This window comes from Vigna unguiculata, chromosome 10 (genome assembly GCF_037176805.1).
Source record: "Vigna unguiculata cultivar grain cowpea cultivar isolate G323 ecotype 2 chromosome 10, ASM3717680v1, whole genome shotgun sequence".
Lineage (NCBI taxonomy): Eukaryota > Viridiplantae > Streptophyta > Magnoliopsida > Fabales > Fabaceae > Vigna > Vigna unguiculata.
This window is the reverse complement of record NC_140801.1, coordinates 39,025,977-39,050,675: the sequence shown is the minus strand read 5'-3', so window position 1 is coordinate 39,050,675 and position 24,699 is coordinate 39,025,977. Positions and strand designations below refer to the sequence as shown.

General features: G+C 36.7%; 2 protein-coding genes and 1 pseudogene across 3 annotated transcripts; all 3 read left to right on the top strand.

Moving 5' to 3' along the window:
* The first annotated feature begins 3,429 nt into the window (after positions 1–3,429).
* Positions 3,430–4,894, top strand: LOC146882563 (uncharacterized). The gene is made up of 3 exons (XM_085667453.1): positions 3,430–3,580; positions 3,665–3,985; positions 4,077–4,894. The coding sequence occupies exons 1-3, from the start codon at positions 3,430–3,432 to the stop codon at positions 4,892–4,894; spliced, it is 1,290 nt and encodes a 429-aa protein (XP_085523579.1).
* A 3,050-nt stretch (positions 4,895–7,944) lies between these two features.
* On the top strand, positions 7,945–12,542 carry LOC114167403 (putative disease resistance RPP13-like protein 1). The gene is made up of 2 exons (XM_028052492.2): positions 7,945–11,862; positions 12,148–12,542. The coding sequence occupies exon 1, from the start codon at positions 8,099–8,101 to the stop codon at positions 11,840–11,842; it is 3,744 nt and encodes a 1,247-aa protein (XP_027908293.2). The 5' UTR covers positions 7,945–8,098; the 3' UTR covers positions 11,843–11,862; positions 12,148–12,542.
* Positions 12,543–17,397: 4,855 nt separating this feature from the next.
* Positions 17,398–22,732, top strand: LOC146882562 (putative disease resistance RPP13-like protein 1; annotated as a pseudogene). Its single transcript, XR_014985110.1, has 2 exons — positions 17,398–21,413; positions 21,688–22,732. The product of XR_014985110.1 is annotated as a putative disease resistance RPP13-like protein 1 (transcript).
* The last annotated feature ends 1,967 nt before the right edge of the window (positions 22,733–24,699 follow it).

The window sequence follows — 24,699 nt, the reverse complement described above, 5'->3', positions numbered from 1 at the left end:
TCCACAGATTCAGAACCTCCTTCTGACACATTAAATGGAATTTCAGGTCTGTAGTATGGTTGTGAAGATGAGGCACCTCGGTATGCAGATGGTGGAGTTAGTGCTAATGTCCCAAACATTTGTGATGGAACACCCCCGTAGCTGGAAATATGTGGGCCTGCTGAACCACCACAATATTGCGCTGGACCTGATCCAAAGTTTGAAGGTGCTGGAAAAAAACCATATGAACTGGGAACCTGTTGAGATGACGATGGAGGATGCATTTTGTGATCCCAATTCGCAAATCCAGCAGATACATTTTGTGACTGAAGGAGGCCGGAAAAGGGTGTATTCGGACGAAACTGCTGATGTGAAGGCGGATTTTGATATTGCTCCGGCATGTCATACTAAATAAAAAATTAAATTTTATTATTTAAAATCAATTATAATCAAAACTTTAATTAACATGCAGGGAATGAAAAAATGATTCTCACTTCATCATCGGATGATTGCGCATTAGCCGTGATATACCGGATGGTATGATTTATGTACCATTGCATGTAGGGCGAGTTATCACGCAGATGGCCACTTTTGGTGAAAGGTTCGCCCTGAACAGTGGAATTATGGCGATTATTCCATAGCATGATAAAGCGATGGTGATATTGCCTCCAATTAATTTCCCCCCTTCCTCGGAGATCAATTCGGTGAACCTCTCCAGGTTCATTGGGTCGGATGGGATGTTTTGTCGCCAACCAAACTGTCTAACTACCCGGTCAACTTGGTGAAATTCAACCGTCGCAAAACATATAAGAGGAACCAATGCCCGACTAATTGGAGAAACATTTATTATTATCATGCGACTAACATGTGGTTGTCGATATGGCGTCCATAAAAATTGGAAAAATTAGTGTTAATAATTTGAAAAGAAAAAACTAAGGGAATTTCAAGGAACAAAATAGTAGAGCGTGGATTGATAATGAACCTGCTTTGGTTGAATTTGATCAAATTTTTTCCGGAAGCCCACCACAGTTGTTTGGTCATGGAACACAGAACTTGTTTGCAGACACCATCTCACACTTAAGGGGAACGCAAGCCCAGCCACAATCTCGTCCTCCGTGACTGGTTGTATTTCTAGAGAGATGCACGTAAATCTCTCCCACGCCCAACACTGAAGCAATAACATGCATCCACCAATGTTGTCTTGATAGAATTTTGTGCTGTGATCCAGTGCACGATAGAGGCATGCCAATACTGCGGAACCCCAACTAAAATTTGAAATATGCTCCAAATCTGTTAACAATGGCAAAAACATAAAATGCACGAGACTGGCTGATGTATCAGGCATCAACATGCTGCCAATCAAGATGAGGATGTGTGCTCGTGCATACTGTCCAACTGTAGCCAGTGTTGCGTTATCCGGTAATTCTCGGAATCTGCTATTTAGCCATGATAGCTTTATTCGGTTCCCTGTAAGCATATTTTCGGGAGGAATATCCCCCAATAAATCTTGACACAATTGTAGCAGGTTTCCAGAACTTCCACCCGTGACGGGTTCACCATCAATTGGCATCCCCAATTGTGGTGAAACATCTTCCAGGGTAACAGTTGTTTCTCCGAGTGGCATGTGGAAGGTGTGAGTTTCAGTCCTCCACCTTTCACATAATGCTGTTACCATTAGGTGGTTAATCTCCATATTACTCACTTTCAGAACGTGACCAAAACCAGCTGCATCAATTACCATTCTGACCCTAGGGTCAATAAGATCTGTATGTTTTAGTATCCAGATAGAATGGCGTCGTGGTCGGAGGACCCTCTCGTTTCCTTCCCAAATGTGGTTGGTGATGTGATCGTCTTGATGACGCAACACGGACAAGTTTGCTGGGAGGTTGTTGTTCTGAGCCATAATAAACTACGTAAAAGTATATGAAAATATTAACAAAATATCATTTGAACTTAATCACTAACAAAACAAACAAAAAACAAATTATCATAAAATTTTCCGAACCTATTAGGTTGACGGAGGACAAATAAATTTTTGTACGCTGCAGATCCAACTACTACGGGAAGGCAATGAAGTATTCAGTGATGTGAATGTTGCACCTCATATGGATACTTAAACTACCTCACCACACTATTCACTCACATGCCTTACTTCTCATTTTTCTCTCTCTCACGTACTCCACCACTTGTCTAAAAAATAGGACCCTATTTTCCTATACCTTCATGCACACCACCACATGGCTCCCTCTGTTTGCCACTCAAACCTTCTCTTCAATAATAATCACTTTTTCAGAGAATCTCATACTATTTCTCACATTTGCAGGTGGCAGAAACATTTCCAATCAAACCATTATTGTGAATACTATCATGAACAACAAAAAAGGATGCATTATTTTCAATAGTAATGTGTAGAAGCGTGATTTAATTTGAGTGCAGAAGCGTGAATTTGCAATAGTATCATGGCAGGTGCAGCAGTCCAGGAATCACGCCGAATCGGAGAATCAAAAAAGTGTAAGAAGAAAACGTGCTGGTGGGGCACGTTTTCTGAATAGAAAACGTTTGGGGGGGGGGGGGTACGTTTTCTTAAGAGAAAAAGTGTGGGGGGGGGGGGAACGTTTTTAAACTAGAAAACGTGTGGGGGTGCACGTTTTCTAATTTTTTTTTTCTTTTCGCACCCCTACCCCCTCCTTTTGCACACCAACCCACTCCATTTCATTGTAGGCACTAAAACGCTTATATATTCTACCACACTACCATTGTTTCTCTTATCAAAAGTTCTCTGCATACCAAGCTTGACATCTGAAATTTTCTGATCTATTTTTCGATCTAAAAAATTCGGGTGTAAACTTCCATACCAACCTGTTCATAATGAGTTCGTGGAATTATGGAGGATCTTCTTCGTCTAATCCAATCGATGACGAACCTATCATTTCAGACATTGTCGAAGAGTTTACTTCCGATGATTTTGAGGAAGACAATGCAGACAATCAAGAAATTGTCCCGATTCCTCCTATGGATTACAATCCATATGGGGAAGTCCAACTAGAAGAACGCATGCAATTCGATTAAGAGGCAACTGTGTCTGTTATCAAACATTATCACGTCACTAATGGATACAGCTTCAATGTGGTAGAATCAAAACCGTATCTTTATGTTGCACGATGCATCCATTACAACAATGGATGTCAATGGCGTCTGAGGGCTAGTTATAGTAAAATCTGACATCATTGGGAAATCAAGTCCATTGATGGTACACATACGTGTTTCTCTACATTAATGTCACAAGATCACTGCAATCTAGATTCGACCCAAATTGCTTCCATTGTTTTTCATTTGGTCCGCACAAATCCAAGCATTCGCATCAAAAGCTTGGTCGCTGACATCAAAAGTCGTTACGGATACACAGTCACATATAGAAGAGCATGGATTGCGAAGGAGAAAACAATAACAATGGAGTATGGTGATTGGGACCAATCTTATAATGAAGTTCCCAGATGGTTACTAGCTGCCCAACAAACCAATCCTGGGACAATTTTTCAACTTTCCGGTCCTCTAGTTAATATTGATGCTGAGGATGGAACTTCCACATATATTATGGAACGTTGCTTCTAGGCATTTGGACCTTGCATTGAAGGTTTTAAGTATTGTAAACCTGTTGTTCAAGTGGATGGAACCTTTTTAATAGGCAGATATCATGCCACCTTGCTAACTGCAATTGCTCAGGATGGAAATAGAAACATATTTCCTTTGGCATTTGCAATAGTAGAAGGTGAGACAAAGGAGGCATTGATTTGGTTTTTTCAACTACTACGAGAGCATGTAACTCCTCAGCCAAATCTCTGCCTAATTACTAATAGAGGCAAGGAAATTTTGTCAGCCCTACGATCAGAAGAAGTTGACTGGGAATCAGACAATCTTCACTCTGTCTACTGCATACGTCATCTGGGTTCCAACTTCAACAACCGCTTTAAAAATGCCGATCTCAAGAAACAATTCATTAACTTGGGTATGAAGTTTTCCTAACTTTAAATTCCAGTGCACAAAATATTTCCTATACATAATACTTTTTCATTTCATTTTATATTTCTTTTTCACAGCTTATGAAGTCAAACAACCTACCGTGCAAGCAAAACTTTCAGCTATGAGGTCCCAATTCCCACAAGCAGTAGCTTGGATTGATAAAATCCCCTTACATAAGTGGTCTCAGGCTTATGATGGGGGGCGCAGGTACACGCACATGACAACAAACTTGGCGGAGTGCATGAACTCTGTGCTTAAGGGGGCTCGCTCATTACCTATCTGTGCACTTTTGAAAATTACATTTCAAAACATAAATGCTTGGTTTGTTGAACGCGGCTTAAAGGCAGACTCTATGTTAAGAGTTGGACATCAATATCCAGAAGATGTCACAACCTTGCTCCAACAAAATCAACAGAAATCTGCATATTGTCATGTTCAACGCTACGATCGAGATAATTCTGAATTCGAGGTGCAAGAGATATCGAGCCCCCATTACTATCGGCCAAAACTAATCTCATTCACTGTCAGATTAAACGATTGGTGGTGTGATTGTGGTCACTTCCAAGCTAGTCGATTACCCTGTCAACACGTCATAGCTGTTTGTTCTTTTGGTCACATGCCACTTTCAAATTTTATCGATCCAGTTTACACCCTTGATAACATAAATAAGGCTTATCAAGTCCAATTCCACCCCCTGCGAAATGAGGACTATTGGTCAACATATACAGGTCCTAATTTCACTCCAGACCCCCAAACTAGGCGTAAGGCTTCGGGACGACCTACAACGACTAGGATCCATAACGAAATGGATCAACCCCTTACGGATAAGCCAAAAAAATGCTCATATTGTCGCACTGAGGGTCATCATAGGGGACAATGTCCATTTCGCCAATAATTTGTACATTTTTTATTTCAATTAATTTAATTTTCTATGTTTTTTCTTCTTTCTACAATGTCAAAACTAAGACAATTTTCTATGAACATTAATATTTCTTATGCCTTCATCAACTACAAGTTCAAATACTTAATTCTTTTATGGACAAAAAAACTTTATCAAATGAGAACAAATTATTATGCTCGCCTCTGTATCCAATTCTAATTTAACAACTTTGTTTTTTAAAATTTGTACTGTAATCGATTACAATTCACTCGAACAAAATGCATTAACCATGTAATCGATTACAATTCGTCTGTAATTGATTACATTACACCCAGAAAACTGCAACACATGCAGTAATCGATTACAGCCTACGGTAATCGATTACTCAATGAAAAATGTATTGCCCCCCACGATTTCATCTAAAAACGTGCACCCCTCCAACGATTTCCTTTCAATGTCGTTCCCCCCCTTTCAATGTCGTTTCCCCCCCACACGATTTCCTTTGAATAACAAAATTTGACCTGAAAACGTACGGGGGCTACACGATTTCTTCATAACGAAAACGTTCACCCCCAAAACGTTTTGCCTAGTTCTGTAATTTTTAAAAAACTTGCCTATATCCGTAATAAACCAAACTGATTTGCCTAGAAGGGAAAAAAAACCTTGTTATTTGCCAACAGACAGTGGTATATGGTCATTGTTTATTCTGGAGTGATAAGTTGCAGTTTATCAGCTTAGGTAATTCTTTGGCCACAATAGGTGTTTGTACTTAATATTAAGAGGATAATTGTTCTAGTGATGCTACATGGTTTCTTATGTATCAGATATAAGCTGTGTATGGACTGTGTTGTCTAAAACTATGCTTGTTAATGATTAGTAAAGCGAATGCAGGTTATCATTATTAGTGCAGCCATGTGATTATGTTGTACAAGCACGTCATTTAGGTAGAATTTCCAGCGATGTGGTCGTTAAAATGTAGTTTTCTTTAAGTTAGTTCTCTGCATCTATAGAATATGAGTAATGAGCTTGTACATGCAAGGCCACATGCAAAACAGTTTGATATTGATACTTGATTTATAAACGAGTAATGAGCTTGATATTGTTACTTTATTTTTGAACTGTCATTTGTCTGGACACAACTTTCTAAAAAGTGCATGCTTCTATCAATAGTAAGAGACTCCTTGCAAAACAGTACATATTCAGGATCCGAGCTCAAACAATTGACAATAGCAACCGATAGTGTTATTGGAGGTTCCAATGATCCAACAGTTACCGATAATAAAATTACCAATCCTGTTAAAAGATTCAATGCCCCACTTAACAGTAGCAAATGCAGAATATCCAATGCCACTTTTTCTGGATCACTTTTCCTCGTTCAGACAGGTTCTCTCAAGTGTTTTTAACTGTATCATGTGGTGGGGTTCTTGGTTGTTGAGTAAAAAGACTAACTTCGTACTCGAGAAAAGGATCGCATATTGGAGTGGGACATTTTGGCTAATTATTACTGACAACGAAATGGGGACAATAATTCTTTTGATTGTTTGCACCTTTGTTGATTGGCGTCAATATTCCACATGGATACGAACGGCTGCTTTTGTTTTACATAGAGGCAATTTTTTACAGCCATTAATTAGCACCATGAAAATACTATAAATAAAGGATAACATAGGCTTGGCTGAAGTTCTTTAATATGGGTTAGAAGTAGATATAAATATAGAAGTAGATATAAATTATAATGTGGATAAATTGTTCTATAATCCAGAAGATATTCTGTATATTTGGAAGGAAATTATTTGTTTTAAACAGTATTAAAAAAAATAAAAAACTATTATGGTGGACGAAGAAAATGCCTCTCTGATCTCTTTGGTCCTCAGATAAAGTTCCATTTTCCTTGTTTTTCTGCAAAATTTTGAGGCCCAATTTATATCTTGAAAAGACTTTTTCTTCTTGTACCCTCTATTTCTTGGCATATTATACAATTTTAATATGACCATTTTACCTTTTAAAATCTTCGAGAAATTTTCAAGAACAAACTCTTTAGAATTTCGTGAACATGATTTCTAGAATGGGATTTTCGGAGTGAGATTTCTAGAATAGAATTTTCGGAATGAGATTCCCAGAATGTTTTTTTTAAATGCATTACGGAATAAGTTTTGTATTTAAATTTTCAGAACAAGTTTCTGGCATATATCAAATGTTTTTGGGAAAAAGTTCTCTACACATTAAATGTATTTTGAAAAAAACTTTTTGAAATAAACCTTTCGGAGTACATAAAATGTACTTCAGTAAGAACCAAAAGAATTATTTTTCAGCAACTTGTTCTATCTCTATTCTTCTTCTTTTGTACCGTTTTTACTCTCTTTTTCCTCTGTAGGACGATAGTACAGTGACGACAACAATTGTGATGACAGTCGCGGTGTGGTGCAAAGAGGATATTTAGTACTTTCTGTTAGTACAGGGGTGTAGTTAGTAATAATGGAATGTTGGAAACAGTAGCCCTTGAAAATTGATGTTGGTCATAGAAGACATGGAACGCTGTTGAAGTGTTATGTTTCATGTTTGCAGGTATGGTGCACAACGCGACGTGGAATGTGAATGCAACTATCACGATTATACTGTAATCAACTTATAAGTCCTGTAATTAGAAGGTAAGCTTAGTCCTGTAATTTGCCATTCATGATTCCTTAACCAAACATTCAATTAATTTATTTAATTAGAATTTGTGCTGGCCTATGTCAGATTTAGTTCTTTAGTCAACTGTGACCACATTTATTACATCATTAACCATTCTTGCAACACGCTCAATTACAATATGACTCGGTTTCTATAATTATTTTTCCTATATACTTATACGAAAGAAAATAAGAAAAACAGTAGGTAAAATCAATTTAATTTAACGTGTCTTGATTCTCAACACTTGAATTGTTAATTAATATATCTAGGATGAATTTTAAAAGGCATCGGACTATGAACCTTGTCTTTGAAAACGACAAACCAGTAGACTTTTCAACTAAGGATCTCGGATCTCAACCATTAAATTTTTAAATACATATCCAACGGTTTATTTTGATGGCAGGTAAGAAAAGAGAGTTAAGTGAAGTGATCTACTAGCATCAGCTGAACTCATACAGAACAGAACCAACCCAGTTTGTTGCAGCTAAGTTCATTCCTTTGTGTTTAGTTTGCTACTCTGATCATCACTTGTTTGCTGCTGAGATAATGGCATTAGCTGTGGTAGGTGGTGCGCTCCTTTCTGCTTTCATTGACGTTCTTTTTGAAAGGCTAGCTTCTCCTGAGCTTGTTAATTTGATCCGTGGGAAGAAGCCTGACAAGTTGCTTCAAAAGGTGGAGAACCAGCTGATAGTTGTTAGAGTTGTGCTTGCTGATGCTGAGAATCGACAAATCACAGACCCCAATGTCAAAAAGTGGCTAGATGTTCTCAAAGATCTTGTCTACGAGGTTGATGACTTACTTGATGAAGTTTCTACTAAAGCTGCTGCTCAAAAGGAGGTACGCAATTCCTTTTCCCGCCTTTTCAACAAGAAGAAGATTGTTAGTATTAGTAAGTTAGAAGACATTGTTGAAAGATTAGATGATATTTTAAAACAAAAAGAGAGTCTTGATTTGAAGGAGATTCCAGTGGAGAGCAACCAACCATGGAAAGCTCAGCCAACATCTCTGGAAGATGGATATGGTATGTACGGTAGAGATAAAGATAAGGATGCCATAATGAAGATGGTGTTAGAGGATGGCACTGATGGTGAACAAGTTTCTGTGATCCCTATTGTAGGCATGGGTGGGGTTGGGAAAACCACTCTGGCAAGATCTGTGTTCAACGATGACAAATTGAAGCAGCAGATATTTGATTTAAAGGCATGGGTTTGTGTTTCTGATATATTTGATATGGTGAAGGTCACAAAAACTATGATAGAGGAAATTACCAAAAAGCCTTGTAAATTGAGTGATCTAAATGCCCTCCAACTTGAGTTGACCGACAGAATGAAGGGTAAAAGATTCTTGATTGTGTTGGATGATGTTTGGATTGAGGATTGTGATAACTGGTGTAGTCTTACGAAACCATTTCTAAGTGGGATTTCGGGAAGTAAAGTTCTTGTGACGACCCGCAATGAAAATGTAGCGGCTATAGTCCCTTTGCGTACTGTTAAAGTATATCATCTAGACAAATTGTCAAATGAAGATTGTTGGTTGGTGTTTGCAAACCATGCATTTCCTCTCCCAGAAGCCAGTGAGAAAAGAGGAACCCTAGAAAAGATTGGAAAAGAGATTGTTAAAAAGTGTAATGGGTTGCCTTTAGCTGCACAGTCGCTTGGAGGAATGTTGAGAAGAAAGGAGGCTATTAGGGATTGGAATAATGTACTTGAAAGTGACATTTGGGAACTTCCTGAGAGTCAGTGTAAAATTATTCCAGCACTCAGAATTAGTTATCATTATCTCCCTCCACAATTAAAACGGTGTTTCGTTTATTGCTCACTCTACCCCAAAGATTGTCAATTTAAAAAAGATGAACTAATTCAGCTGTGGATGGCTGAAGATCTTGTAAAAGCGGCGAAGAAAGGAAAGACTTTAGAAGAAGTTGGTCAAGAGTATTTTGATGATTTGGTTTCGAGATGCTTTTTCCAATCTACAAGTCGGAGTTGCGGTGATTATTTTGTAATGCACGACCTCATTCATGATCTAGCAACATTCCTTGGTGGGGAATTCTATTTCAGAGCAAATGAACTTGGGAAAGAAACCAAAATCGATAGAAAGACTCGTCATTTGTCATTTACAAGATTCAGTGATCCAGTCTCGGATATTGAAGTTTTTGACACACTAAAATTTCCAAGAACTTTCTTGTTGATCAATTATAAAGACTCTCCATTCAACAATGAAAAGGCACCACGTATTGTAGTCTCGATGCTGAAATACTTGAGAGTTTTATCTTTCTGTGACTTCCGAAGTCTGTTTGCTCTGCCCGACACAATTGGTGAATTGATCCATTTGCGTTATCTAAATCTCTCTAATACCGGTATAATAACTCTGCCAGAGTCATTGTGTAATTTGTGCAATTTACAAACTTTGAAGTTGTTCAGTTGCTTTAATCTGACTAAGTTGCCTAGCGCCATGCAAAATCTTGTAAACTTGCGTCATCTTGAAATTCTTGATACCTCCATAGAAGAGATGCCTAAAAGAATGGGGAAACTAAGTCAATTACAGAAGTTGGATTTCTATATTGCGGGCAAGCATATAGAGAATAGCATCAAAGAATTGGGAGGACTTCCAAATCTCCACGGTTCGTTTTCTATTGAGGAATTGGAGAATGTTACCAAAGGCGAAGAAGCGTTAGAGGCCAGGATAATGGATAAGAAGCATATTACCCATCTATCCTTAGAATGGTCTACAGGTAATGACAATAGCATCTACTCCCAAATTGAATTAGATGTACTCAGCAACTTACAACCTCATCAAGACCTGGAATCGCTTTCAATAAAGGGTTACAAAGGAACCAAATTTCCGAAATGGGTGGGAAATTTGTCCTACCGCTACATGACAAGTATAAGTTTATATAATTGTAAGAACTGTTGCATGCTTCCTTCAATGGGGCAACTACCATCTCTCAAGTTCCTTCGTATTTCAGACATGAATTCGGTGAAGACTATTGATGCAGGATTTTATAAGACGGAAGATTGTTCATCCGTGATACCCTTCCCCTCCCTTGAGTGTCTAGAAATTTTTCGCATGCCTAGTTGGGAGGTGTGGAGTGCCTTTGGTTCAGATGCTTTTCCTGTGCTTCGGGATCTTTATATATTTGATTGCATCAAATTAAAGGGAGATTTACCAAATCATCTTCCTGCTCTGCAAAATCTTCGGATTATAAATTGCGAGCTTCTTGTCTCTTCTGTCCCAAGGGCTCCCACCCTTCGAACATTGAAGATTCGTAACAGCAACAAAGTAACGTTTCATGAGTTTCCTCTTTTGGTGGAGAGTATAGACGTAGAAGGAGGTCCAATGGTGGAGTCCATGATGGAGGCCATCACCAACGTCCAACCTACTTGCCTCCAATCTTTAACATTACAGAATTGTTCCTCAGCCATATCATTTCCAGGTGATCGTCTTCCTGCATCGTTGAAAGCTCTGCTTATGAGTGGTTTAAAGAAACTGAAATTCCCGATACAACACAAACACGAATTATTGGAATCACTATCAATAATGAATAGTTGTGATTCGCTCATGTCTCTTCCATTGGCTACCTTTCCAAATCTCAGTAGTCTTAAAATCAAAGACTGTGAAAATATGAAATCACTTTTGTTGTCAGGGTCAGATTCGTTGAAGAGTCTGAGCTATTTTCAGATTAGCAACTGCCCCAACTTTGTATCATTTCCCGAAGAAGGATTGTCTGCGCCCAATTTGACTCTTTTCCGTGTTTATGGTTGTGAGAAGTTGAAGTCCTTGCCTGAACAGATGAGAACTCTTCTCCCAAAGATGGAATATCTTAACATATCCAACTGCCAACAAATAGAGTCATTCCCTGTAGGGGGTATGCCACCTAACTTGAAAACAGTTGAGATCAGCAATTGTGAGAAACTACTGAGCGGTAAAGCATGGGTATGCACGGACATGGTTACCTCTCTCATTGTGTGGGGTCCATGTGATGGCATCAACTCCTTCCCAAAGGAGGATCTGCTCCCTCCCTCCCTTGTGTCTCTGCATCTATGTGATTTGTCAAGTTTGGAGACGTTGGAGTGCAAGGGCCTTCTCCATCTAACGTCGCTACAAGAATTGCGTATTCAAAATTGTGAAAAGCTGCAGAATATCGCTGGAGAAAGATTGCCTGTCTCTCTAATAAAATTAATCATAGTGGGAAGTCCACTACTGCAAACACGATGCCACAGTAAGGACCGTGAAATTTGGTCTAAGATCTGCCATGTCCGTGGGATAAAGATTGACGGTAGATGGATTTAACTAGCAAGGATGATGAACAGGTAATTCTCCTTCTTTCACTTACTTCATCAACATCTAACCATCAAAAACTATTTTGCCAAAGATACCTTTCATTTCTTCTCTTTCTTCTTTCAAATCTAACTTAATTATTGCATTCAGCTAGTCCCAAATCAGTTAATTGTTCAGTTTCATACTTCACTGGAATTGCAAGTGTAAAGGAAACCTAGCTTTTTTATATATTTTATTTACAGTGCGCATTCATGTCGTTTTAATCTAAAGTAGTCACTGTAGAAATGAATAATGGTCCTTTTTTTTTTTCTAAACAGTTAGTCTGTGTGGTCAATGCCAATATTCTGCTTAGCATTGTGGTGAAATTGAACATGGTTGAAAGGAGTGGCATTTGAAATGCTGAAAATAGACTGTACATGTTGAAAGGACTGAACCTACTGTACGCTAACTCAAATGCACTGAATGAGAAAGAAAGGAAATCTTCCATTCAGGGCTTTTGATGCAAAAGATCAGAGTAGAAGTTATGGTTTCATCAGTCATACATGATTCTACTAAGGGAAGCTTCAGCGCCTATGGATTGAGTTCTGGCATGTAAATTCTATCTTTATCGCCAATTCAAATGACATATTTATTGAAGGTCAAATAAATTTTGGGATGAAACTTCGCTACAATAGTTCATGCTCAGTTTAATCATGGCCATGAATTTCTTTTCTTTTCATACTTTGGAAATGTCATAAATACATAATATTCTGATAATTCTTTTCTTTACTTTTAGCAGGATACAAAATGTAACCAGCAAAATAGTTCAACCTTGTACAATTTTTTGATGGCAGAATAGTAAGCATCAATACGAGTGCTGATTTATAATTTGCCAAAATCCATAATTTGCCCCTTTATTTTCAGGGTTAACAATTAGTATGTATTTGCAGCATTTAGACTAAATCTCACACAAATACTCTTTCTCCTATTTCAATAATGTAAAAAAATACTAACGCGTTTTTATTATTAATTTAAAACTACATTTTATATAAATTTGGATTAAGAAATGTAATTCAGAATTATATAGTTTGAAGTATATTCTAAATTTCACAATTTAAAAAAAATTTAAATGATATGATTTAAAATTCAAAATTTGGATTCAGATTATTTTAGTAATTTGTTCCAAATTACCAAAATAGAACAAATTACCAAAATAGTTCAAATTACCAAAGTAGTAAGTATTATGAAAATAATACTTTCAATTTTATAAAAACAATACATTTATAATGTATTTTTGGATAAATTATGATATAATCCAGAAGATATTCTATATATTTGGAAAGAAACGAATTTTTTTATTTAAGCAACATCTTAAAAAACACTATGAGGGTGGAGGAAGAAAATGCCTCCATGATCTCTTTGGTCCTTAGAAGAAAGTTCCATATGCACCTCTCATTCTTTTTTATGCACAGTCATAAATTATAGGTTAAAATACTTCGTTGGTCCTCGTTTTTGTAGCAAAATCGCAATTTGGTTCTCATATTTTTATTAGTCTCAATTAGGTTCTCATTTTTGTAAATTAGTATCAATTAGGTCCTTTCCGTTAGTAGAGAATTAACACCGTTAAGTAGGTGCCACGTGTGAACTCCTCGTTTTTTTAGTTTTTTTTTAACTTTTTTTTTAATTTTTTAATTTTTTTTAGAACTATTTATGCCACGTGTCAGGTTTGTAGTGTGTCACGTGTCAATGTAATATGGTGACACGTGTCAAATTATTGTATGAATCTCAATTTGGTCCTCATATTTGTTAATTTGATTTGATTTCAGTCCAAGATTTCAGTCCAAGTTTTTTTTTAAAACATTTAATTTCATGTGCTCCAAATTTAGAACAAATTTAATTTTTTTATAAATGTAATGATGATACTTTTATTACAAGTGATTTTTTTTATTACATTAATTTATTTAAAATTTGGGACTTAAATAAAATTTGAGGACCAAATTGAGATTCATACAATAATTTGACACGTGTCACCATATTAGATTGACACGTGGCACATTACAGACGTGACACGTGGCATAAATATTTTTTTTAAAAAATTTAAAAAATTCAAAAAAAAATTCAAAAATTCAAAAAAAAAAATTCAAAAAAATTCAAAAAAATTCAAAAAAATTCAAAAAATTCAAAAAAAGAGGAGCTGACACATGGCACCTACTTAACGGTGTTAATTCTCTACTAACGAAAAGGACCTAATTGATACTAATTTACAAAAATGAGGAGCTAATTGAGACTAATAAAAATACGAGGACCAAATTGAGATTTTGCGACAAAAACGAGGACCAACGAAGTATTTTAACCTAAATTATAATATTCCATTTTATCTTTTACTAAAAAATAATAGGGATTTAGTCTTTTGGTTCCCATTTTTTGTTTAAAAGTGTCAAATTGGTCTTCTAGTTCTTTTAAGTTTCAATTTTGTCTCGATCTTTAAAAAATTGATGCAATTTAATCCTTTTTGTTAAATTTCTTAAAGCGAATCAATGATTTTTTTTTATCAAAATTGGCAATATGATCCTGTTAATTTCATCAATAAAGAAAATTATCATTATTAAAAACTTCAATTTTGATGAAAAGTCTTCTATCCATTTCAATAAATTTAATGAAAAAGACCACATTGCATCAATTTTTAAAAAATTGGGACCAAATTGAAACTTAAAAAAAAAAAAAAACTAAAGGATCAATTTGACACTTTTAGATAAAAATAGGACAAAAAAAATAATTAAACCAAAATAATAAAATCCTAAAATCCTAATTTAACATTGCCTTTCCTTTCCTATGCTGTGAAATGTCCTGCACCTCCCTCCCTCCTACTTCATTTTATCTTTTACACAATTGTTTTAGGAGTAATTGTAAAATTGTAGTTTGCATAACAAAATGACTTTTTCTACTTCTGCTTCTTAACCAACCTTGTTCTCTAGTTGCACATTGTCTTCTCATACTACAATTTCAAACTCCTCAATTTGAACCTCCCCATATCTTCCCGCCACTATATTTAAAAGGGATGACTCTCTTTACATTGCTTACAATGATTGTTGGAAGTCTCACATCGACTAGAGATAAGACAATTTCATAGTACATAAGTGAGGTGCAAACCTCACCTTAAAATCTAGTTCTGTTGGATTGAGTTAGGCTTAAAAACTCCACTTCTAACATAGTATCAGAGTCAGGTTAGAGCCTATCCTAGCGATCTTTCTTGGACATTCTGTTCCATCCCATATCGGGCCGCTAACAGACAACCCTTTAATTTCTAGTTCCACACACGAGATGTATATACTTTGGCGTGAAGGGGTGTGTTGGAAGTCCCACATCAGCTTAAAAACTCCATTTCTAACAATGATGTCAACATCGCTTGAGTGAGAATGACGGTAAGTGTATTGCTTAGGCGAGATGACTTTGGCTTGAGCGAGACTCTTTTGATTTGAGTGACCTGTTGCACAAATTCTTCCATTTCTTCTCTGTTTCTTGATTTCTCTTTTGTTCTTCTTTAGTTCTTTCCTCCTCTATTTTAATTTATTTAAAAAATACACAAAATAGGGATTAAATGATTTCTTTAAGTAAACACTTGGAAGCATGTGATTGAAGCTCATTTTTCCTATATTTAGGAAGAATCAACATGATATAAATACAAATTACAAACAGAAGTGCTAACATTTCATATGAAAATTTCTGATTTTTGGCACTTATCACCATTACAGGTATACTCTAATCAACGTTTGATTTTTGGCACTTATGCATTCTGCGTAAGTTTCTGCATAAGCTTAGTCCTGTAATTGCCATTCATAATTCCTTAAACCAAAGATCCAGTTAATTTATTTAATTAGAATTTGTTCTATTCCTACCTCGGTTCTCACAAATTGTTGTTAGGATTCCTCTTCAATAGCCATCTATCAGCATTACCAAGTGATGGAAAAACTCTGTTTAGCATTTATACTCATCTTTAACTTTATGCTTCAACAATCACTTTATCTCGGACATTTTATGAAAGTGGGTGAACATGACTTGGATTAATAATATATAGGGTTAAGTATGTTTTTAGTCCCTGAACTTTGGTCCAAAATTGGAATTCGTCCCTGGTCGAAACTTTGATAAATTTTGGTCCCTAAACTTTAAAAATGAATGAATATAGTCCTTTTAAACCAACTTTGTTAACTTTTTTTTAGGTTTCGAGCGTATTTCTCAATAAATATTGAGCTGACACCGGCTACCGCAAAGGGTTCAGTTGGTGGGTGTCCAATATTTACTGAGAAATACGCTCGAAACCTAAAAAAAAGTTAACAAAATTGGGTTAAAAGGACTATATTCATTCATTTTTAAAGTTTAGGGACCAAAATTTATCAAAGTTTCGACCAGGGACGAATTCCAATTTTGGACCAAAGTTCAGGGACTAAAAACATACTTAACCCTAATATATATATATATATATATATATATATATATATATATATATTATATTATATTACATTATATTATATTATATTATATTATATTATATTATATTATATTATATTATATTATATTATATTATATTATATTATATTATATTATATTATATTATATTATATCGATGGTCATTATCACAAAAAGTGCAAGTTTACACATATATGACGGTCTGCCATGAAAACTCAAACAAAAAAAAGTCTGAAAACACTTATGATACTAAGGTAAACAGTCACACAGTCCCTTTATATAAAACTGCAGTCCCTGACTTAACTTGACTTTAATATGTGTAACTTGACTTAACTTGACTTAAGTTAAGTCCCTTACTTAACTTGACTTTAATATCAGTACCAAAGATAATATGATCAAATACTACTGGAAGAGTTCAAAATATAAAATCTTGAAAGAAACTAACACAAGCTCCTTCAAAATAGTTACATAACTTCCTGCTCTTTCGTTTCACTTGAAGAAAATGTAACACTCACATTAAGTAACAAAATGATGAATAAAAAAGTTCCAGAAATCAATTGCTAGAAACATAAAGCATACATCTAATGCTTGATTTGGAAAAAGTTCCAGAAAGCATACAACTGATGCAAGTCATAATGTAGTTAAATAAATTTGTATTTATTAGAATTTATCTTTTGATAATTGATTATGTCTACAAGGACCGTGCTGAGCCAAGATGATATCCAAAAGAAAATGGGTACACTATTGATATCACTCAAGGATATCGTGGATGCTTGATTTGAACATGAATTGTGCAAGTTCTGCTTCGATCATATCAGATTTGGTTGCTGCCTTTCACATCTTTAGTCAAACTATGACCACATTTATTACATCATTACCGTTCTTGGAACAGGCTCAATTACAGTAGGACTCTGTTTCCATAATTATTTTTCCTATATACTTATAGGAAAGCAAATAAGAAAAAAGCTTGGTAAAATCAATTTATATACTTTACCCGAAGAAAATTTAGATTAGAAATACTTCTACAAAATGAAAAACTATTTCATTTAACTAGTCTTGATTCTCAACAGCTGAATTTTCAAGAAGCATCCGACCATGAACCTTATCTTTGAAAACTACAAACAAGTAGACTTTTCAACTGAGCATCTTCAATTTCAACCATCAAAACTTTATATACATATCCAACGGTTTATTTTGATGGAAGGTGCGGACGGAGCGTAGAAAGTTGAAATAGAAAGTTGAAATGAAGAGAGTTAAGTGAAGTCTCCTTCCATCGGTTCAACTCATACGGAACTTGCACCCAATTCCTTTCCTTTGCATTTCTTTTTGCTCCTCTGATCATCATTTGTTTTCTGTTGAGATCATGGCATTAGCTGTGGTAGGTGGTGCGCTCCTTTCTGCTTTCTTTGACGTTCTTTTTGACAGGCTGGCATCCCCTCAGGTTCTCAACTTCTTCCGAGGAAAGAAGCCTGACAAGTTGCTTCACAAGATGAAGAACCAGCTGATAGTTGTTAGAGTTGTGCTTGCTGATGCTGAGAAGACACAAATCACAGACTCCACTGTCAAAGAGTGGCTCGATCTTCTCAGAGATCTTGTCTACGAGGTTGATGACTTACTTGATGAAGTTTCTACTAAAGCTGCTATTCAAAAGAAGAAGGTAAGCAATTCTTTTTCTCGCATTTTCAAAAGGAAGAAGATGGTTAGTATTAGTAAGTTGGAAGACATAGTTGAAAGATTAGATGACATTTTAAAACAAAAGGAGAGTCTTGATTTGAAAGATATTCCAGTGGAGAGCTACCAGTCATGGAAAGCTCAGCCAACATCTCTGGAAGATGGATACAGTATGTACGGTAGACATAAAGATAAAGAGGCCATAATGAAGATGGTGTTACAGGATGTCACTGATGATAGTGAACAAGTGTCTGTGATCCCTATTGTAGGCATGGGTGGGGTTGGAAAAACCACTTTGGCAAGATCTGTGTTCAACGATTGCAAATTGAACCAGCAGATATTTAATTCGAAGGCATGGGTTTGTGTTTCTGATATATTTGATATTGTGAAGGTCACAAGAACCATGGTAGAGGAAATTACCCGAAAGCCTTGTAAATTGAGTGATCTAAATGTTCTTCAACTTGAATTGATGGACAAACTGAAAGGTAAAAGATTTTTTATTGTCTTGGATGATGTTTGGATCGAGGATTGTGACAATTGGACAACTCTTACAAAACCATTTGTAAGCGGGATTAGGGGCAGTAAAGTTCTGATTACAACCCGCAATGAAAATGTAGCGGCTGCAGTGCCTTTTCATACTGTTGAAATATATCATCTAAACAAATAGTCAAATGAAGATTGTTGGTTGGTGTTTGCAAACCATGCATTTCCTCTCCAAGAAGCCAGCGAGAGAAGAGGAACCCTAGAAAAGATTGGAAAAGAGATTGTTAAAAAGTGTGATGGGTTGCCTTTAGCTGCCCAGTCACTTGGAGGAATGTTGAGAAGAAAACACGCTGTCAGGGATTGGAATAATGTACTTGAAAGTGACATTTGGGAACTTCCTGGAGGTCAGTGTAAAATTATTCCAGCACTCACAATTAGTTATAATTATCTCCCTCCACATTTAAAATGGTGTTTTCTGTATTGCTCACTGTACCCGAAAGATTATGGATTTCAAGACAATGAACTGATCCAGTTGTGGATGGCTGAAGATCTTGTAAAAGCACCAAAGAAAGGAAAGACTTTAGAAGAAGTTGGTCACGAGTATTTTTATGATTTGGTTTCAAGATCTTTTTTTCAATGTGCAAGTCGATGGACTGGGGATGGGGATGATTGTTTCGTAATGCATGACCTCATGCATGATCTAGCAACATTCATTAGTGGGGAATTCTATCTCAGAGCAGATGAACTCGGAAAAGAAACCAAAATCGATAGAAAGACTCGTCATTTGTCATTTGCAACATTCAGTGATCCGGTCTCCGATATTGAAGTTTTTGACACGGTAAAATTTCCTAGAACTTTCTTGTTGATCAATTATAAAGATTCTCCATTCAACAATGAAAAGGCACCAAGTATTGTAGTTTCGATGCTTAAGTACTTGAGAGTTTTATCGTTTTGTGACTTCGAAGGTGTGTTTGCTCTGCCTGATTCAATTGGTGAATTGATCCATTTGCGTTATCTAAATCTCTCTGGTACAAGTATAGAAACTCTGCCAGAATCATTGTGTATTTTGTGCAATCTACAGACTTTGAACTTGTCTCGTTGCTGGAAGCTGACTAAATTGCCTAGTGACATGCAAAATCTTGTAAACTTGCGTCATCTTGAAATTTATGATACCTCCGTAAGAGAGATGCCTAAAAGAATGGGGAAACTAATTCAATTACAGAGGTTGGATTTCTATATTGTGGGCAAGCATACAGAGAATAGCATCAAAGAACTAGGAGGACTCCCAAATCTCCATTGGTTGCTTTCTATTAAAAGGTTAGAGAATGTTACTAAAGGTGAAGAAGCATTAGAGGCCAGGATAATAGATAAGAAGCACCTTAACAATCTATCGTTGGAATGGTCTTTAGGTATCGACAATAGCATCAACTTCCAAATTGAATTTGATGTACTCAACAAGTTAGAACCTCATCAAGACCTGGAATCGTTGTCAATTAGTTACTATAAAGGAACGAGATTTCCGGAATGGGTGGGGAATATTTGCTACCGCTACATGACAAGTATAAGTTTATATAATTGTAACAACTGTTGCATGCTTCCTTCAATGGGGCAACTACCATCTCTCAAGCGCCTCTGTATTTCAGACATGAATTCGGTGAAGATTATTGATGCAGGTTTTTGTATGAAGGAAGATTGTTCGTCTGTGATACCCTTTCCCTGCCTTAAGAGTCTAGACATTTCTCGCATGTCTCATTGGGAGGTGTGGAGTGCCTTTAGTTCAAAAGCTTTTCCTGTGCTTAAGGATCTTTCTCTATTTGATTGCCCCAAACTAAAGGGAGATTTGCCAAATCACCTTCCCGCTCTCCAAAGACTCAGGATTAGAAATTGTGAGCTTCTTGTCTCTTCTATCCATGGGCCTCCCACCCTTCGAACATTAGAGATACGTAACAGCAACAAAGTAGCGTTTCTTGAGTTTCCTCTTTCGGTGGAACATATATATGTAGAAGGAGGCCCAATGGTGGAGTCCATGATGGAGGCCATCACTAACATCCAACCTACTTGCCTCCGATCTTTAACATTAGAGAATTGTTGGTCAGCCCTATCGTTTCCAGGTGAACGTCTTCCTCCATCGCTGAAAACTCTTGATATGAGAGGTTTAAAGAAACTGAGGTTCCCGATGCAACACAAACATGAATTACTGGAATCACTATCAATAAATAGTTGTGATTCACTCATATCTCTTCCATTGACTACCTTTCCAAATCTCAATAGTCTTAAAATCAAAGACTGTGAAAATATGGAATCACTTCTGGTCTCAGAGTCAGAGTCGTTGCAGTGTCTGAACACTTTTGAGATTGTCCATTGTCCCAACTTTACCTCATTCCCAAGAAAAAGGATTCTCTGCACCCAATTTGACTTGGTTCAAAGTTCATTGTTGTGACAAGTTGAAGTCATTGCCCGATCAGATGGGTACCCTTCTCCCAAAGATGAAATTTCTTTGCATATCTGACTGCCAACAAATTGAGTCATTCCCTGGAGGGGTTATGCCACCTAACTTGAGAGTAGTTTGGAACATGAATTGTGAGAAACTTCTAAGCAGTAAAGCATGGGTATGCATGGACATGGTTACCACTATCAATGTGTCGGGTCCATGTGATGGCATCAACACCTTCCCGGAGGAGGGTTTGCTGCCTCCCTCCCTTAAGACTCTGTGTCTCCTTCACTTCTCAAGTCTGAAGATGTTGGAGTGCAAAGGCTTTCTCCATCTCACGTCCCTTCAAGAATTGTACATTGAAGATTGCGAAAAGTTGGAGAATATCACCGGAGAAAGGCTGCCTATTTCTCTAACAAAATTAAGAATCAACGGATGTTCCTTACTGCAAAAACGATGCCACAAAAAGGACCGCGAAATTTGGCCTAAAATCTGCCATGTCCGTGGGATACAGATTAACGATAGATGGATTTAACTTGCAAGGATGATGAGTAGGTAATTCTCCTTCTTTCACTTTCGTTATCAACCTTAATTATTGCCATGAAAATCTTCTTATCATGAAAATCTATTTTGCCAAAGATATCTTTCTCCTTTCAAATCTAACTTAATTATTGCCTTCACCTAGTCCTAAATTAGTTAATTCTTCAGCTTCATATTGGACTAGAATTGCAAGTGTAAAGGAAACCTGACACTTTTTGTATATATTTTAGTTAGAGTTAGCATTCATGTCATTTTAATTTAAATGTAAATGGTCTTCTATTTTTAACAGTTTGTCTGTGTGGTCGATGCCAAGATTCTGCTTAGTATTGAGGTGAATATGGGATTCAGATCATTTCCACTCAAATTTCATTTGGAGGGGTAAACTGAATTAATGTCATCCATTCATGTTTTTTAAGCACAAGTTTATAATATTTTTATATATAAAATAAATGAAACAAATTAAATTCATGACTAGAAAGGTGGTATTTGTTTTCAGACATGCTAGTTTGGCTTGGAGAAACTGCACCTGTCCATGGATTTAACTTCAACTTTGAATAAAATCTCAACAGCTTGAATTTTAGATGGAAGCCTTTTCATGAGGTACAATGTGGCGGATTAAAAGCTATACAATCCAACAAGAAGGATCTTGGTTTACCTCTGATTATTGTGTTTTTAGTCAGGCATATGTCTCCACGTATGTAAACTGGCCCTTTCAGTGCTTGACATGTCGAAAGTGTTGTTTTTCCTATTATTCATGTGTATTAAGACTGAGATTTGTGTTGAATGCATCTGAAAGCTGTATCCCAGTATGCGGAGGTTCAGTTTCTCATACTGCTTCTTATTCATTTGAAATGCTGAAAATAGACGGTACATGTTGAAAGGACTAAATCTACTGATTAACACTAATGCACTGAATGAGAAAGAAAGGAAATCTTCCATTCAGAGCTTTTGATGCAAGAGATCAAGTAGAACTTGTCGTTTCATCAGTAATATACATGCTTCCACTATTTCCTCATAGATCAAACTCGTATAAGAGAAGCTTCAGCACCTATGGATTGTTTCTGCCATGTAAATTCTATCTTTAACGCCAATTCAAATGACATATTTTTGGAAGTCAAATAAATTTTAGGATGAAACTTCACTACAATAGTTCAAGCACAGTTTAGTCATGGCCATGAATTTCTTTTCTTTTCATACTTTCGAAATGTCATAAATTCACAATATCTCATATTTCTTTATATTTTATTCTTCCTCCCATGTGTAACTTCAATTTTGTAACATATATGGAATTCCTGATTTCAATCTTTCCGTAGAATGCAGTTCATTTTCTATCCTGATTTAGGCAATTTGTCTTTATTCTTCCATATTGTTATTTCTTATCCTCCTTCGATATTCTCCGCTTCATTGTATCTTATTTTCCTTTACATTAGACTTTTGACGCTTAATATGAAAGTGGAGGGGCGGTTTCAACAGAGCTCATGAAGTTCACTCACAAACAAAAATTAAACTTCACTAAGAATCCTTATGTATATATCATATGGATTCTATTAAAGGAAGTCATTTTATTTTGAATGACTAAGTACAAAAGTAGACTTAAACTTCTCATATTCTTTTTTCCCCTCTCAACCCATTTTCTTGTTAGGGTAAACTTAAATTAGGAGTTATTGAGCAGATTTTATGAGTGGTTACATTTGTGATGTTTTAGGAGAGCAAAAGTCAAAAGTTTTATATGTTATGTTTTGGATGTTAATGGTGATTAGTGTTATGTTTTTGTAATAATTGGAGACATTATGGCTTGCAGATGAAAAGCCAAATGTAAGTCCTATAAATTGTAGTGTCTTGCTCATATGAAATACACAAGTGAAGTAAATCATATTTTTCAGAGGTAGAGTGCCTTTGCTAACAAATTGGTATCAAGAGCCAGTTAGCCTGAGTGTCTGAGAGTGAAAAGAAAAGTGTGAGTGATGGCCAACAATATGTCCTTATCTTGGGTGGAGAACGAAGAGGTAACCGAGTTCATATCTCGGGTGGAGACTATGGCAAACCAACTTGGCAAGAATGGGGAGCCGTTGCCTGCAAACCGAGTTGTGGAGAAAATTTTGAGGTCATTGACAATTGACTTCGACAACATTGTGTGTGCTATAGAGGAATCCAAAGACCTCTCAAAGCTCACGGTGGAGGAGCTTGCTAGGTATCTAGAAGCCTATGAACAAAGAAGAAGAAAGACGAAGGAGGACTACCTTGGCCAAGCTCTCCAAGCAAGGACAAATTTCAAGGAGAAAAAGGCGTTTGGAACTCAGAACACTCGGGCAGAGGAGGAAGAGATCACAGAGTCAAAATCGAGGTCCTGGAGGCAGAGGTCGAGGACGTAGTGGTAAAGGTCGAGATGATTACGAAGACGACGCTCCCAGCCTGCAAAATTGGCGAGGCCGAGTTCGAGGTGGAGGCCGAGGAGGTCGGTCAGGCAACAATGGTGAGTGCTACAAGTGCGGCAAGCCCAGTCACTATGCAAATAAGTGTAGATCGGTCAAGTGCTATAATTGTGGTAAGACCGGTCATTTTGCAAAGGATTGCCGGTCTCAAAATAGGAGAAATGAATCAACAAATCTTCTTACAGAAGAGGTTGAAGAACAAGCTGGAATATTGTTGATGGCCAGTAGCGAAGCGAGCTTGGCACATGATGTGAAGAGCTCAACACATGATATGAAGAATTTGGCAAGGGAGGAAACTGATGAGGATGAGATGTTGCTGACAAGGAGCTCAGATGTCGAGCTTGGTCCGCACTCTAGCACAAACACCGAGTTTGGTTTGCGAATCCAAAACAACTCGATCTGGTATCTAGACATTGGAGCTAGTAACCATATGTGTGGAGATGAAAGTATGTTTGACGAGCTCTCCAAAATTGAAGTTGGACATGTGTCATTTGGAGACGCTTCCAAGGTGATGGTAAAAGGACGAGGTATGATATGTTTTTCTCAAAAGAATGGACGAATTGGGACAATTCGGGATGTGTACTACGTACCCGACCTCAAAACCAACATATTGAGTATGGGGCAATTAATGGAAAATGGGTACTCTGTCATCATGAAAGATCGAGTGCTGGAGTTGAGGGATAAACTCGAACACCTTATTACCCGAGTAGAAATGAAACAAAACAGAATGTATAAACTAGAGCTGAGGTGTTTGAAAGTAGACGTCGAGGATGAAGCAATGAAGTGGCATTTTCGATTCGGCCATTTGCACTTTGGAGGGTTGACCGAGCTAGTACGGAAAAAATGGTGCGTGGATTGCCAAACATAGA